Source organism: Protopterus annectens, chromosome 8.part1, assembly GCF_019279795.1.
Source record: "Protopterus annectens isolate FY-2018-M chromosome 8.part1, PAN1.0, whole genome shotgun sequence".
Lineage (NCBI taxonomy): Eukaryota > Metazoa > Chordata > Ceratodontiformes > Protopteridae > Protopterus > Protopterus annectens.
Window position 1 is genome coordinate 76,663,670 of NC_056742.1, and position 17,751 is coordinate 76,681,420.

A 17,751-nucleotide genomic window follows, 5' to 3' on the forward strand; every position below is an offset into this window, starting at 1 on the left:
AGGCTAGAATCTATTGCTGTAAAGACGGTCATTTTCCCCTTTAGCCATCTCACTATTAGCGGACTAGATTTCCTTGGGTGAAAGGACTAGGTCCCTTCAGCCAGGGGAATCTAGCCACAGCCCTAACGCTCATCTCTGGCACTAATGTACACTTTACATTTAAACGCGTGAGGGATGGGCACAGGTCGTCATTAGTGGGTGGGGCTCCAAGCTGCCCTACTGATTGGTATAAATCTGTTTCCTGAAGGCAGGTCTTGTAACTGCACCTTGTATAGAAGAAAAGAACGGAATTCTCTAACGGTGACTAGTCCAGTGGTTTGCATTACTGTTCCTAAGTGGTCATCATGGCTCCAAGTTTAACAAACGATCCTGTCTTCAAGACCCTGAATGAATGGTACAAAGGGCACGCATCGAGCCTCAACATGAGGAAGTTGTTTGCATCTGATCCGGAAAGATTTAATACATTTAGGTGCGTATAATTGCATTAATTGACGTGCCTTAAGTAAAATTCCCTGACTAAATTGGATTTTTTTCTTTATGTATTGCATGCTTTCTTTAACGAACGCTTTTGTTTGTGGACGATTTGTTTATTCGTTTGACATACTAGGCTGCTGTGGAAGTTGAAGGTCATTCTGTGTGCTGCATGTACCAGGAATGGATGACTGTAAAATGGGGCGGGGAGGCTTGGCTAGACTAATGGATAATAAAAGATGTTTGACCTTGCCTTTACGATACACATTGCTTATTGGCTTGGATGTTTATGGGGAATTACCCCATGAGCATGGTGAAATGATATACTGGCCCCTAATGCTATTCACTTACCTGAATACTAAATGTACGGCTGTCTATCTCACCTTCTGAAATGGGGGGGGGGGGGGGGGTTAATGTGGCATAAGAAAAAATCTGGAACGCTTACAACTTCAGCTAGGAAGCCCATTTTGGTTGACAATTTGTTTTGATTATATAATTCCATAATTTATTACGGATAGAGATTTAAGAAAAATAAGGCCAAATCCACTCACGATGAGCAGTGAAGTGCAAAAAATAACCTCTTAATGAGGCTCACTTGAGAGGCAAACTGTCAGATGCTGACTTCCGAATGCTTCCCGTGCCCTTGCCAATATTGCCTTTTGGTTTTCTCTTACATCCGTTTAGGCCGGAGTCCGGACCGTTGTGCGCAGCATTGGGCGCATTTATAGCGCACGACCTTGGCTTATGCTATTTTAGCTGTGTTACGTGCAGCACGGCACAACCTTGGAATAAACTGGCCAGTAGTGTGGTGGGCACGACACTTGGCAGTAATGTGAGAAACATAATTTGGGCTCAGTTTGATCCGCCTTCACCACCCTGTAGCATGTAGGTAGAGATGCCCTTAACCGTTTCCGGTCTGTGCGTATGGGTTCTTCTGGGTTATTTTCACTGTCATACCAACAGAAGTAGTAGGGTAGTTTGTAAACTCTGTCTTGTAGCACGTCTGAGTTGATTGAACCCTAATCGTACATATATTAACCTAGGAACATTGGAAATCGTAGCGCAGGTCTGTAGAAATTAAAGCACAGGGTTAGAAACCGAACATTATCAGAATAGAAAGATTTCCATTCTGATCTCGTACATTAAATGATGCGAGCCTTCATGTAGGCTTATTTCAGTCATTTACTTACGTATGCACCCTTTAAAGGCCCAGTTGTATGAAGGAAGTTGTAAATGTAGTTGTATCTCTAAATTTAAGGGCAGAAATACTAGCGTTATGCTTAAATCACAGCTGCTGAGAGTTATGCCTTATTTGCAGCTGCTGAGTTATGCCTTATTTGCAGCTGTACGGTATTTGTCCGCAGGCTTGAGTATTACTGTGTGTATTTGTTGCATTTTGTGTTTGGAACAAGGTTGTAGCCCCCTAGCATACCTCTCAACTCTCCCTGATTTCCATGGATGTTCCAGATTTAGACTTCAAAATCTAGCTCTGTCCCTAATAATCCTTCTGGTGACCTTTGAGGAAAGGTGAATTATACTCTATAAATAATGGTGGTAAGTATGAGTTGTTTTTATTTTATTTCACAAAATGTGTTTTTTCTGGGTTTGTCCCTGATTCTTTTGAAATGTCCCTGATCATTTGAAAGCTATGGCCCCTAGTCAGGTGTACTTTGTAATTAGCTGAGTATCAGATGAGCATTATGGATTTTGGTGCTCATGGTGCCTATTAACTGTCAATGACAGCACTGGGCGCACCTCTCAACTGTACAGATTTTTGCAGAATGTCCAGATTTTTACCTCAAATATTTGGTCGGTTTCTCCTAAAATCTGTGGTTTTCTGGCAAATCATGGAGGATTGAAATCACTTAATAAACAAATGACATATTTGAGTTTCAAACTTCATTTCCTTCAGAAAATGCATGCTAACAAATCTTGTTATGCTAGCGGCTTAAGAGCAGTAGGTAAAATCTGTCCCTATTTTTTGGCCTTTGTCCTCCATTATTTTAGGCTTTATCCAGATTTTTTTGCATTAAGAGGTTGAAAGGTATGTAACAGGCTACATATCTGCTTCATATTGGGGTGGGGGATATGTTTTACATTTTGTATTGTAACAGTTGAGAACGTGTTAAGCTTTTTAATCATCAGTAGCTATTTTTCTGACAACTGTTGTAGCACAAACCTTGACAAATAGCATTGATATTAATCTCCAGTTTCTAAACCGCACTCTGAATACGGGCTCATTAAGAGTTTCTATCCAAAAAGTCATGTCTGTTTCAATGTTAAATGACAAGGATAGTCTTGCAATGCCCCAAACCCAGTTAAAAGCTATCTACTGTTTTTCTTTGACTTGCTGTTGAGTTGTATTCTTAAAACTGTTTATGCGGAGTAATAGAAGATTGCTTAATTTGAAGGTTGAGTATTGTATACTTTTCAGGCTCTACTCCTGGTTTGCAATATATACAGGCCTTCTGAAAGAGGCTGTAGGCTGGTCCTCTGCAATCATATGTCTAATTCTAGACAGTTTCACTCAAGTCTACTGTTGCATTTAATTATAAGTTCATATGTGTGCGCTAAGCTAATGACCACTGAGGCATTTTTGTATGCATGGCTGTGCATCTGAAGCTTAAGTTCTGGTACCCTTGTGTAACCAAGGGCTTGGGAGATGACCATTTATAGTCTGCCTATTTCCATTAGTGACATAGGTACCTAATCAGGGATGAGTCCCCATCCAGTTGTACAAGTTACACTTAAATTAGGTGAGGGAGGAACTTTGCTTCACATGGCTGGGGAGCCTGTTTAGAGAAGTGGTGGTCTCTTGGCTACATAACTGCCTCTCTCCAGCATGTCCCGTGTCACAGGCAAGGTTTGTCTTGGATAATTCTGGTGCTGTTTGTTTGCAGGTATGCAAGAGGTCCATCATAAAAATAAAAGGGGGGGGGGGCATTGTACTCTGATAAATCTGCATGCTGAGTACAGAGGAACATTTTCCTCCTTGGACTTGAATGCCATACATCTATTTATAAGTTGCACAACATAGAATGATTTCCTCATTTCTGTAGACACGTGATTGTCAAAGGCTAGATTAGTCAGTGTTCCTAAGTCCTTGACTGCTGGGCTGACTCTTGGGGGTGGGTGTTAATGATGGCAGTGGTGGATGACTTCCAGAAGGATACTATTATGCATTGTCTTTAGCTCTGATTAGTTTGTCTGTTCTCCCTTTCTGGAAAACACTAGTGTTCTTGGGGGTATTCGTACTGCTTCCAATTTACAACTGGCCTCTTTGTAGAGGTTGTTGCCTGAGCCAGCTGGCTATCCACTGGGTGAAATGAGTGTTTATACCAAACTAGAATTTTTCAACCGTGCTGGATGGGGTATTGTCAAATGCTTTGGCCAGATCAAGGTAGGCAGCATGAACTGTTTTGCCTTTATCTGTTGCTTTGGTGATCTTCCCAAAGAAGTCCATCAGGTTGAGTAGGCATGATCTGCCATTGACAGAACCAAACTGAGTTTGGTCCAGTATTTGGTTTCTTGTGTCATGGATTTCAATAACTTTTTCCATGGCTTCTCACATGAGACTAGTGAGAGTTATGGGTCTGTAGATGGCCTGCTTTTGTGCAGATGGATGTCTGCTGCAGTTCTTTTTTTGAAGCCAATTTGGAGGCTGTTTAAATAGTGAGTCCAGAGGGGTTGATAGGTCATCTTTCATGCTATTTAGAAGGCAGCTTGGGATATTGTCAGGACCCAAAAACAAAAGTGGAAATAACGAAAAATACACAGCAAAAGCGGAGCACGGAACTTTTAATTGTAAGCGCTTTCGGTAGGGACAATCTCCCCACCTTCTTCAGACAAACAATACACAGGCAGCTGCCCATTCAATACATTTAAATATCACCATTAATTATGACATCATGAATCTCATTAATTTAAAATTCATCATTATAAATTTTTTTATATATAAAAATTGAACTAATAAGAACACTGTAAATATCAAAGAAAATATATATTTAAAAGTTTTTTATGTATAAGGAAAATATAAATATATGTATTTTAAATATAAATGTGCAAAATGCATATATGAATGGATGAAACATTGCCTAAATACATTATCTTATCAAGGCAATGTCTTGTAACATCAAGCAAGCGAGACCAAACAGAACAACATCCCTACTTTAAACCCTCACTATTTTGCAAAATGAAATAAACAGTCTTATATTAAACACCTCTAATCTTGGACTTCTAATCCCATTGAACTATCTATATACATATGAACAAAAAAAATAATAACAATAAAATGGACAAGAAACAAGTGTTAGTGCAAGAACACTTAACCAAATGAGTTTAAACTTTTTATTTCCTCTTGCCATATTGTTACTTATTTAAATTGTCTAAGCAACATTCCTAATCATACTGTCAATGTATGATTTTACCTTTAGAATTATTCTTTGTGATACTTGGTGAATGGAACATATAATTGTAATTCTAAAGGAGTGGTCTGTGTGGCTCTTTGCAGGATATGTCCTGCATTTTACATCGGTAAGACCGATAGGCCACTCAAGAAAAGAATCTGAGCATTTATATGCCATGGAAAACAGGGACATGAATAATGCACTAGCAAAACACACTTGCCAGAATCCTGACCATTGTTTTGCCTTTGTTGTGGTACAACAAGTACAACCGCATTTCAGGGGGGGCCCCTGGAAGTTACAGTTGGAAGAACAAGAGGTTTTTTGGCAGATTCGTACTGCTTCGTACACTGCCCCAGGACTTAAAAAGTGGTGTCCTTAAAGTGCATATTAAAACTAAAAGCACTTAGGAGATAGGTGGGAATGTATAATGGAAATAGTTTAATAAGGGAGTGATAAAATTGTAAAATTATCCAACTAAGGAATTTGGGAATTTAATTTGGATGGGTTAGTCATTAAAACCATTTACTTCTCTCTCTCTCTATATATCTATATCTATAATTTTCAAATGAAATATTTTTAAGAGAATAATTCTAAAGGTAAAGTCATACATTGACAGTATGATTAGGAATGTTGCTTAGACAATTTAAATAAGTAACAATATGGCAAGAGGAAATAAAAAGTTTAAACTCATTTGGTTAAGTGTTCTTGCACTAACACTTGTTTCTTGTCCATTTTATTATTATTTTTTTTTTGTTCATATGTATATAGATAGTTCAATGGGATTAGAAGTCCAAGATTAGAGGTGTTTAACATAAGACTGTTTATTTCATTTTGCAAAATAGTGAGGGTTTAAAGTAGGGATGTTCTGTTTGGTCTCGCTTGATGTTGCAAGACATTGCCTTGATAAGATAATGTATTTAGGCAATATTTCATCCATTCATATATGCATTTTGCACATTTATATTTAAAATACATATATTTATATTTTCCTTATACATAAAAAAAAAAAACTTTTAAATATATAAATATTTTCTTTTATATTTACAGTGTTCTTATTAGTTCAATTTTTATATATATAAAAAAAATTATAATGATGATTTTTAAATTAATGAGATTCTTGATGTCATAATTAATGGTGATATTTAAATGTATTGAATGGGCAGCTGCCTGTGTATTTTGTCTGAAGGAGGTGGGGAGATTGTCCCTACCGAAAGCGCTTACAATTAAGTTCCATGCTCCGCTTTTGCTGTGTATTTTTTCGTTATTTCCACTTTTGGTTTTGGTTTAGCTTATTGTGGTTTATTTTACTATATTGTCAGGACCCAATGGCTTTAGGACATTGGTGGACCTTCTGGCTGAGTGTAGTTGGCTTCATTAGCCATGAGCTCTGCACACAATTGTATACTGCCCTTGAAGTTGCAGATATAGCTAGAGTGCCTTGTGGTTGTTCTTGGCTTGGGAGTCAAATTTACCTCAAATTTGACTTTGGTACACTTTGTCCTGACCCAATTTTTTATTTTCTTCTGTTACACAGCCTATGATGTGATTCTACCAGGGTGGGTTGTTTTGAGTTGGTGCCACACTTATTCCTGGTGGCTACGGCTACTAACATGCTTATATATAGTCAGCAGGGTTTTGAGGGCTTGGATTACTAGGTTATCACTTAACAGTATTTTTTCAAGATGGCCAAAAGGGTGAAGTCAGATTCAATGATGTGGCCAAAAAGTCTGACATGTAGGCCAAGTTTCATGCTGGCCATTGCCCCACAGAGCTATAAATTACTCCTGTGTGCTTGTATGAGGATACATGTGTATTGTATTCATATTAACAGATGCTTTAGTATGCATCCATTATATTTGAGTATACACAAGCATATGCAAGTATTGGTAGAATAATGCAGGCTGTGTACAAGATCCTGTTGATTTAAGTGTAGCGTTCTGGATTTATGGGGGGGTGTGGACTTGCAGCAGAGTTCCTAGTGTTTGGCATGCATGAGTTCAGGTTAGAGACCACTGCTGTTCATACTTGTGACGGACTACTTGAACAACAGTACAGTGTGGAATTACAAGCTCTGAACTGGAACATTCTGCAAAACTAAATACAAGTGCCACGGCAACACATGAGGGACTTGGAAGAAGCTGACAACTTGCGAGTGTGAAAATACTGTAACAGATTGAGTAAATCAGAGCTACAGTTGGAGGGTTTTTAGCCAACTGGCACAGACTGAGAGGTATTGATGGAAGAATGCCAACAATGCTGAAAGTAATTGTATAATCTGTACTTTTATATGGCACAGAAACCTGGCTGTTGATAAGCAGTTGAGGATGCTAGAGGTAATGGAGATGAAAATGCTTGGTGCAAACAATGCAAGAGAGTGAATGCAATGGCTTGGTTATATGTTCGGGGAAATTAAAACTTTGAAGACAGGACAAGGAAAGAGGAAACCTGTCCAACAAATGGATGTCTTGTGTGGAAAGACATGCAGTATGCATACAAAGGTAGGAGTGGCATTGAATTGACAAGTGGTGACTGTTGATCTGATGCCCCCAACCCTATGTAGAAAAAGATTGGGGGGGGGTGGATGATGTATAAGCATTAATTTAGTTGTGTAGTGCACTTGTCTTAACTGGCTCATTTGTACCTTTTGTTTTGAAGCTGGGATATGCAGTGTCTTTGAACTGGGCAAAATGTCCCCAGATCTGTCTAACAAATCTTAACCAACATTTGCTTGGTTGTGCATGTGTTTTTTTTTTTTTTGGCGGGGGTCTACTGCTCCACAAAGCTGTTGTAACACATTAAGGATTAGAGGGAGTTTGATACTTTTGTGTATATACTCTTACCTATCCAGTTTAGCTGTCCTAACAGTCTTGCCATGCACCCTATAGAGAGTTCACTGGATTGCCATTCTGTTCGTTGCAGTACATACTGCTTTTCCCAGGTTTAAATTTGTGGGCATCTTTCCAGTCATCTTCCAGAAATGGAAGCAAATAACCAAAAACAAGTGAAGAGAAACTACACCCAACATAGAGTTGAAAAATATCCACTACGTGAAACCCTGTTAATCAATGTGTACATTCAAAGTTAAGTACTTTTGTCCTCAAATTATCTGGACTTCATTAGAACAGATTTAATGCACACAACCCACTGCTTTTATTTAAAACCATCACATGATTGAAAATGAATGCAATCCAGTTAAGCAGTTAATGTAAACTAGACATTAAAACATTAAAAAAAATAGCTGCTCTACAAATGTGCCGTTTAAATGCAATAAAATATTGAATTTTAAGCTAATAATTCAAATATTTATAGTTTTCCTGCTCTTAACTTCTCACTGCTTAGTGAGACAGCACCGTTCATTCCTGAATACAAAATGGCATTGTCTGCCACAGCAGGTATTCAGCTGTCCGACTTGAGGGATGGTGCTTTAATGTTCAGTAGTATGCACTTCCACAGGCAAGTATTTTGTGTCAAAACCATGCTTGGTACCCATGTGCCAAGTCTGGCAAGCTCCTCTTGAAGATATGCCCATGGAGAAGCTACTAACCTTGTTTAGCCATTGGCAAATGGTTAGTTATGTCTGCTCAACATTCTGAGACATGAATGCTGAAGAGGGAGGGAGAGTACCCGGGGGAGTGCCATTAGTATTGTGCCTGTTGTACAAGATGGCACCATCAGCTGTATGTCTGACTGCAGAGTCAATTTAAGATTACATGGGTAGATTATACAGGCAGATTCGGTGTCTGTGTCAAAGGCTTTAATGAGGTCTAGGTATTCTGTTTGGACCAAGGCCTTTGCCAAAGAAATTGACTAATGGACACTGGATCTCTTTTGAAGTTTGATTAGGTTGTTGGCTTAATTTAGCCCTGCCAGCACAATTTGCAGTGGTACTTATTGGCCATTATACCAACTTTTTCCAAGTAGCTGCTCATAGTTAGATCCCGTGTCTCCTGGAATTGTCATGCAGACAGCCATGAGTTTTCTAAAAGCCCTTTATCAGTTGCCTGATGTGGCCACCCTGCTCTGCTAAATCAGTGTAATAAGGGACCCCCTTGAGGAAAGTATGCTTCTGTGCACATCTCACTCACTCCAGCTGTAGGCAATCAGTGACCCTTGCATGCAGCTGTCTTACTCCATACCCCTAACCACTGTTGGTGTGACTAAGTGCAGCAAACAGATATTCAGGGACAGTGCATACTTATTTTCCTAATGTTTCATTTTGAGCTGTTTCATACTAGCATAACTAGTAGCTGCTTTGGGGTAATGTCAGTTTTCATATTTCCAGATTTTCCCCCCAGATGTTAAGCAAAGGTTCCAGAATTCTAGGCTGGCTGTGAGAGTGCAACACCCTACTTCTGTAACACAAGAAGAAATTTCCTTGTTAGAGGTGTGACTTAGTAATAGTGGCATCTTCAGTGGGTAATAAGCATGCCAGACATTGCTGGTGGAAGTATGGTGTTCCTTTTATTGGCAAGCTTAAAATGGCTGCTATTAGTGGAGCATTTTACTGTTAAAAAAAGCAGCACTGTGTCTGACAGGCTGGATTACTGATGTTTTTGTACACTCCTGCTGTGGGAGAGAGGAATATAATTTCTGCAATGTTTACATATCCCATAGAGTAGAACTTTGAGTCTGGGCTAGCAGTCACATGGCTGGATAGCTTCAGGCTAGATTGGTGCTGGGTTAAATGGCTTGGGTAATGACACTATGTATTGTCAAAAATGTATATGCCTACGATCCATTTTAGGCAAAGTTGAGAGTAATAGATATGTCATAGGTGTCTACTAGGCTAATAGTCCTGGAGCTTTTACAAGCCTAGCCCATAGAAGTGCGCTGTCATTGCCACCCAATGTTGGTTCCCAGGGTCTGTTTCAAGTAGAGCCACTGGAGTGATCCTCTGGGTGAACTTTCTATTTTCCATCCACACGTCAAAATTTCCCTTTAAGGGGGCCAGTGAAGTGCTGTGCTTGACATGTATGGGAAGTCTATTCTAGAGCATAGGCAGTATCTGGATTATGAACCTGTCCCTCCAGCATGTTCTTTTGATTGTGGTAATGAGGTTGAAGTCTCTGGAGCGTGTGTTGCGGAGGGTTTGGAATCTCTCTAGATGTAGCATTTCTTAACAGAGCTGGGTCAGACATGGGTTTAAGTCAAGCAGAGATCACCTCTTAGTAGACTATGAGATGGAGAATAGCTGGAGTTTTTTGAGTCTATCCATTTAGGACATGTTAAGGCCTGGGATCCTCTTTGTGAGGTACTTTTGTGGCCTCTCCAGTTGTTGCAGTGAGGTACATGCCAAATGGGGCATTATACTCTGGTCTGAGGGAGGAGTAAAGAGAAATGATACTCTGGTCTGAGGGAGGAGTAAAGAGAAATGACAACTTTCTTCTTGGATGCAAAACCCTTGGTAATGAGATGTGCCACATAGGACTTTCTGACCATAGTGGCAAATATGGTGGTCGAAGGAGTGGTTGCTGTCAACCTGTGCCCCCATATCATGTAACACCTTCAGTGTTCAGTGGGTTCCCATCTATGTGGTAATTAGTGGGAACTGAGCTTTTCCTAAAGGGGATGACTATGTATTTTTTGGCATTAAGCTTAAGGCCATGGTTTTGACACCTGTCATTGGTCTCAGTGAGACCTTTTCTGTAGGATGTCTGCATCACTTGGGGAGTTAATAATGGCTCCCAGCTTGCAGTCATCTGGAATATTGATGTATGATAGTTTAAAGGATTGTTGTGAAAGTGTTAAAATGTGGATTGTTTGAGAGTTAAAACATATTTATGTATGCTAGTTTAAGAGCTTAAACATGTATGGTAGAGCAATCTCTTAAACTTTCTGATGTGCTGTGTATACCATAAATGTCAGTGGAAGCTGTAGCTTTAATGGAATATTTTGTTTTGGCAGCACAACCCTGAAGACAGATGCTGGGGAAATCTTGGTGGATTACTCCAAGAACCTCATCAGTGAAGATGTTCAGAAGTTGCTGATAGCATTGGTAAATATTTTTAACTGAAACCAGCCTTGCATGGGAAAAGATTTTTGGCAGAGTTCTGCCTGGATCTACCATTAATTCTGTGTTTTGCTAACTTTTTTTTCAATTTGCTACCTTTATTACCTTTATGAGTCTTCCAGGAAACTTGTACTAACAGAGATAATCTGCTTGAAATGAGCACCATTGGAGGAAATGTCAGGGAGTATAAAATGGTACGATTTGAGGCAGACATGCTGTTAAATGGCAGATTTCATGGCCTTAACGTTATGTACAGATAACCGCTTACTTTTAGTATAAAGTGCTGGGAATGAGGTACCCTCCCCTTGTTTGAAGGGAGAAATAAAGTACATGATAGTTTTTGAGGCACTGGGTTTTTGCACCTCCTTAGTGAAGGAGATTTCCTTGCTAGAGGTGAAGAGGAGCACTTGAATGTTTTGGTACGACTTGAATAATGGTATAGAATTTTTGATTGCTGTATCAAACATATTTAGGTAGCTTTTAAGTAATGGGAGTTTTTATGCAGTTTTCCAAATTGTGAGCTGCTAATGTGAGTAAATTGCTCTGATGGGAGAAAGGAGGAATTCTAGGCAAGTATCATATGCTTCATTGGTGATTCCATTGAGGATGCTGTAATCTAGAAATGGAATTTGCACCTTTGGAATTGTTACTGGATTTTTTATATGACTAGTCTTTAAATATGAAGACTCCTGCTGTATTTAACCTTGTTTAACAGTACAAATATTTTCTGCCACGTAATGTTGCATCAGTGGACTTTGCTTTACTGGTGTGCCTCCGCTGACTCTAATTAGAACAAGAACACTCTTCCATGTACCTACTTAGCTAAATAAACATGAAACTTCAAGATGTCTTCTGCCACAGCAGGGCTTCACAGAGGGACTCTTAGATCTGCTAGCTGTCTGAACCAATTCTTTGGACTCTCCAGTGGTGGTATCCCCAGATATAATGGGAGTCTTTTGGGTACTGCCTGAGCCATGTTTTTTTTTGGAGGGGGCAGGGATTTATGCCTCTGCACTTTAGATATGTGCAGTCTTTTTTTTCTCTGGCCCCCGAGTGCAGGGACTTTGCCTGGGGAGTGTTGCCTGATTGACATGGTCTGCCACATCTGTAATAGTGTTTTGTCTTCTGTATTTTTCAGTTTTTCAGCAGAGTAGTTCACTGAAATCATTCTGGTTTCCTCAAGTGATGGTCTTGTTTTTCAGCACGTGTACATTATGTGGCTTTATTTCCCCCCTTAGGGCTCCACTGATTCTGGAGCTAGTATATTTATGGGGGAGTACATTGGGCAAGCTTTGGATGTAGTGGGGTTGCCCCTTCTTGCTTAAAGCTTGGTTCAGTGGTGATTCTCAGATTTAGTTAAATGAACCCAGTTGATTGGTTGTATGTCACCTTTTAGTTTTTTTTTACTACTGCCTGTTTTGAGTTGGTTAGGATGTTTTGAACAGGAACAGAATGCACAAGGACATATTCCAAGATTATACAATAGCAGATTTATGCAGTGTGGTGCAGGTATAAACGGTAAGACAATACTGCATATAGGTGAAATGAAGTAGAAAATGATTAAAGTAATGGCATCTGTTGTCATAATCTTAAGTCTGTAAGCAGCATTCTGAGCGGATAAAAGTATGCAAGGGTTGGTTAGATCTGATAAGTATTTGGAGTGTTTGAAATGGATCATTGATGGGGGAGCAATGCTGGGCCATTGGCTTTGAAAGGATAAAGCATCTAAAGTTGTCACATGGGCTATTAATGTACCTGTGTGTATGGTGTCCACACCTAAGGTAGCATTATTGGAAGAGGCTTTGAAGTGCTTTTTTTGTGTCCGAGGGGTGATTAAGTTAAAGAATGGGCTGTTATTTTAAGTTGTAGTGGGTAGCCTCTGGTTACTGGCATTGAATGGAGTAATAGTATACCCTTCTGGGTGTTCACGTCAGTGTAATCAAGTGGAAGAAGCTGTAGTGGTAATGGCCCTTGTAGGAAAAAAGTTCAAGACTTAATGTACAACCCCAGTAAACAAAAATACTGACCGATTTCAGGCTAAGCCTGGAATTAATACAAACCCTTTCACAAACAACAATGTTGAAATGTAAGCAGTAACAGAGTAGTTCAGACTAATTGCATAGAAAGTGTATACATATTAATTACATAGGTGTATATATTCTAGTGAACAATCTGAGTAATGTACAAATATATACACTCGTTTCTAAAGGGGGGGTCAATCTTTGGTGAAACTTGGAGACAGTGGCGGGAGATAGGTTAGGTGATGTACCTTGTTGAAGCAGGAGCATTTGGCTCGGAAGTCCTTTTTGGGTTGCATTTAATATTTAGAATAACATTCTATAGGAGAGCTGGCCAAAGAGTAGGCACCTAAGAGGAGACTGCACGTGCAGTGCTGTGGAGTTTGGTTCTAAGGGTAATGGGAGTTGGTGTGGCTTGTCTCAAATTGTATGATGAGCTTTTTCATGAAGTGTAGCTGCTAGAGGACGAGTTCACAATGTATAGTTAGTCTTGGATCTGACTGGAGTTGGCATCAAATGTTGATGGGAGTGGCTTAGTGACTATCTTCAGCATAGAGAATGAGAGGGTGGGGGGCTGCCACAATTAAGTTTTTAATGAATATGGAGAAGAGAGGGGGTCAAGAATGATTCCTTGGGGTACACCCTTGGTAATAGGTGCAGATTCTGCACTGGATGATCTATTTTTAATTCTGAAGTCCGTCAAAGAAATTTGTAAACCAGGGAGTGGCATCTTGATTTGTAGATTACCTACATTAAGGGTAGGTTTAGGGTTGAAGGAGCTTGAGTCCCATTGAGATTAACCTAACACAGGAGTTGAGGACTTTAACTTTGGGAAGACTTGAGATTATTTTGGTTAAAACGATATTGAATGTTGTACACTAAGGTGGTGGGTCAGTCATTTGACTGAAATGAAGATGAGGCTAGATAATGGCAAGGATCTGTTTGGGGTGAGTGAAGAGTACAACCTTGAGTAATAGAAAGGTAGCTACATGTGCATGAAATATATGGGTAGTGGGGTTGGCAAGGATCTGTTTGGGGTGAGTGAGTACAACTTTGGTTAACAGAAAGGTAGCTACATGTGCATGAAACATATGGGTAGTGGGGTTATAAGTTTAAGGGAGCAAAGTACAAAGATCAAGTGAGGTGTTCCAAGGAGGTTGGCTGATCCATATGCAAGGGATCTACAGAACTTGGATTGGGTCTGCTCAGGACTGTAGAGTAATCTTCCTAAGGTAGCTTCTGGAAGGAACAGTGACTGGTTTCAGTATTGCTTTCTTTTTTGTATTGCTTTCTCTTTTTTTAGAGTATCCAGAGTTTTTGAAGGCCATTTCACTGAACCTATCAATTTTTTATTAGGTTACAGGACGGTATATTACCCCTGTGGGGAATATGACGTGTAGGTATTTCTGTATTTACCATTTCATCCAGCTTGCTGGGTCTACTCATTTAAGTCAAGGACAACTCTTGAGTGAGCAGGACTATAGAACCTTTTGTCTGGAAGGAAGTGGAGTAGTCTGCTGCTGTTTGCAATCGGGCAGCTGCATCTGTAAAAGCAGAAGCATTTAGAGGATAATGGGGGAGCAGCAGTGCCTGAAGTGTGTGTGGGGGTCTGCACTTGGGTAAGAGTTGAATAATGGAAGTATTGGTTGTCTTTCATATCTGTAACACCTATGAGTTGTGAAATGTCACACTTGTAACAGCCTACACACATTGCATTCCATGGCATTTTCTGAAAAATGAACTAAACTTAAAAGCATATTCAATTTTATGAAAGTGGTTGACTGTAAATGGCAATATTATCAGCAAGAATTCTTTGACGGTCTGTGTAGTCAGTCTTTTGCATAAATACTGTAATATGGGGTTTGTGTGCATTATGAATTTTGTATAATCACAGATTTTCTTAAACTACAACCTAGACATAAAAATATACAACATTCATCTAAATGCATGTTTGAGATATACAGACATATGAAAACGTGCTTAATTGTATAACTAACAAAATACTAGATCTCTCTAGATGTGCCAGCATTTAAAGTTTTCCTTGATGTCCCACAACACTTTTATAAGTTACTTACTTTTTTGAAGTAAAGTACATATGGAAATATTGCTTTTCATAATAAACTAGCAATATTTCTAGTATAGTGTGATATGTAATAGTGAATTGCCTTATTGCCCTGTCTCCTACATTGGTGTTTCACACCGTACACCTAAATAATATGTAGGTCTTTCAGGTATGAAAATGTGCATAAATATGAATAGTAAGTGGCAAACCAAGATTAATTTCTCTACTGCAAAACATCATAGGCTAACAGTCTGTCTGATCTGTATTATGTGATTGAATGCCAAGGTGATTGAACACCTAACCATTGGCCACGTAATATCGAACTGCAAAACAGCAAATGCCACTGGGAAATGTTAGTCGCCCACAAAGAAAATAAATAAATTTACAGCCAAACTGTGGGGGGCTCCACTCCTCACTCCTCTAACTAAATATACCAATTCCAAGATCGCTCCACAGTGGAGAAAATGGCAAAATCCAGTGAATGGCCAAGGGAGATTTTTCCCTGTGTTAAATTGGCCGTTCACTGTTTTTTTGTCTTTGATATTACACGGTCGATTGCTTAGGTGTTCGATCACCTTAGCATTCGATTATGTAATATATAGACCCTGTGTCATTTTTATTGAACTCCTTGCCCTTTCAAATACTGCCTATTGACTGGTAAGTCATTGAAACCACACCCAAAACAATTTAGGAGGTCATACTGCAGTATGGGTGTGAACTGTAAGTATACCAAAAAAGATGCTTTAGGCTTGAGTTACTCAACACTGAACTGATTTAGAGCTGTAAACTTTGCCTGGGGGTCTAGTTGTTAGAATGCAAGCTCTTCAGTGAGAGCTGTGCAAGATTCCATATGGATAGTTAATGGAAAGTTCTGAAATAAGTGCTTCAAAAAATGTAATGGAAACTAGTAGTTTGGCAAACTTTCTTTTTTTTTTTGTGTGCTTTTTTGTTGAAGTTTTAAGCTAAGCAGCTATGGTTTAGTGAGGCAGTAAAGTCAGTACCCCTGGCTGACCTGTAGATGTTGTCTGGTTGGGACAACCTGAAAGCCATTGGCATGGACGTCTGGGTGTACATTACCAAGCACTTCAAAGGTAACTCATTGTAAGAAAATGATCTGAGCCACACCAAACTAGTCTGTCATGCTTATTGCTACCCAGGTTGAGAAGAGTGTGTCCTCTGTGCACTGCAGGACAAATAGCCACCCCCCCCCAAAAAAAAACTGATCAAATTGTTGAGACTAGGGCATTCACAGCTGTGTCCTCTGCACTGCAGGACAAAAAAGCCACCCAAAAAAAATTATCACAGTAGCATGGCTAATCCCACTAGTGAATTCTGACTTAAAATTAAGTTTTGCTGCCTGTAATTGCCCTTTGGAGAGGAGTTGAGACTGTAATAAGTACACTACCCCAAAATTTTGGGATTTAGTTTTGATACTATGGATCAGTCTAAGTGTTTATGGCATCAAAATCTGAAGACCAGATGGGTGGATGGTATTTAAGTTTGCAAGGTTTTTAAGTCTTTGCAGTTTTCTAGTAAATGGGCTGAAGTAGGTGACTACACCCAGCCTTCATGAACAGTATAAACATTTCCAGCAAAATTGTTGGAATCCACATTACCTATATGGAATGTGGTAGTGGGATGGCCTGATAAATCATTTATCCAGGTTTTGGTATGTTCCCCCCCCCAGTTTGAGAATTTAATGTGGGTTGTTTGAGAAGACTCTGGATTAAGTTTGGATACTGCCTTAGGACTTGTTTTTTTGCTATGAGAATTCCAACCCTTGCTAGAATGGATTTTAACAGTGCAAAATAATGGCAAACTTTATACAGTGCAGTCAAGGGGAAGCCCGTGTAAAGGTTCCTCTTGTTTAGAACTAAGTGTGTAAAGCCTCCAGCAAGTGTGCAAGGAAAGACACTTGCTGGATCTTTCCCTAGTGGCTATATGAAGCCATTGTAGAATGGCTTGTTGGAGAGCTGAAAAGGAAGGGTCTTGTGTGTAAATGACTGAGGGAGGGTGGGACTGGAGTTTGAAGTTGCCCATATCTGGGAATGGGCTGGGCATATTGTAATGTTTTAAAGTCTGATTAGGTACAAGGCAATTCAGAACAGTGTTTGAGAGGCTATGTAGCCAAGGCAGTCTTGGCTGCTGCATAATATATGGGTTAAGGGCTGGGTTAGACCAAACTGAAGTTGCACCAGTTTCCTTTTCATTGTTACTGCTGTAATTTTTATTTGTTCACTTTCTTTTAGGCAAAGTCCAGAGGAGTTGAGGATGCAAGAGAACGCATGTTTAAAGGAGAGAAGATCAACTTTACTGAGGTAAGAATTTTGACTCCTGATTAACACCTGTAGGTATGATGCGATAAAGTAATTACTAATTCTTGACCCAAGAGAACAGTTGGCTGCTTCATGTAACTAGTGTGTGGAGCTCTGAATAGGATAAATGCTGAAGCAGTAATGGGGGTAGGGGGACCTGTAAGCGCACACTCATTGTACACCAGCTCATGTAAATGTAGTTTCAGGTTAATTCCAGTTAAGCTGCAGGCTGTTTAGTGTAGTTTTCCACTTTATGGAACCTTTTAAGCAAGCTGCTGTATGCAGTTGCTTCTGCACACCTTTTTGACATTTATAGTGGCTAAGTTCATGCCCCATAGCTGTATTGAAGATGACTTTAAAACTCCTGGATAAAAGTGGGTGGATGGGGGGGGCGCAGTTTTCAGCATGAGTTGTATACAGGAGCACTAACTCATAAAGCTAATATGCTCTAAAGAATTTTTTAATTTCC

General features: G+C 39.6%; 1 protein-coding gene across 1 annotated transcript in view; it reads left to right on the top strand.

Annotated features, from left to right (window-relative positions):
- Nucleotides 1–245: 245 nt before the first annotated feature.
- The window catches only part of GPI (glucose-6-phosphate isomerase), a 236,822-nt gene continuing 219,316 nt past the window's right edge, over nt 246–17,751 (top strand). Inside the window, exons 1-3 of the mRNA XM_044081684.1 lie at nt 246–469; nt 10,782–10,872; nt 17,217–17,285. Coding sequence (XP_043937619.1) covers nt 345–469; nt 10,782–10,872; nt 17,217–17,285 — 285 coding nt within the window. The 5' untranslated portion in view covers nt 246–344. The remainder of the gene's footprint in view (nt 470–10,781; nt 10,873–17,216; nt 17,286–17,751) is intronic.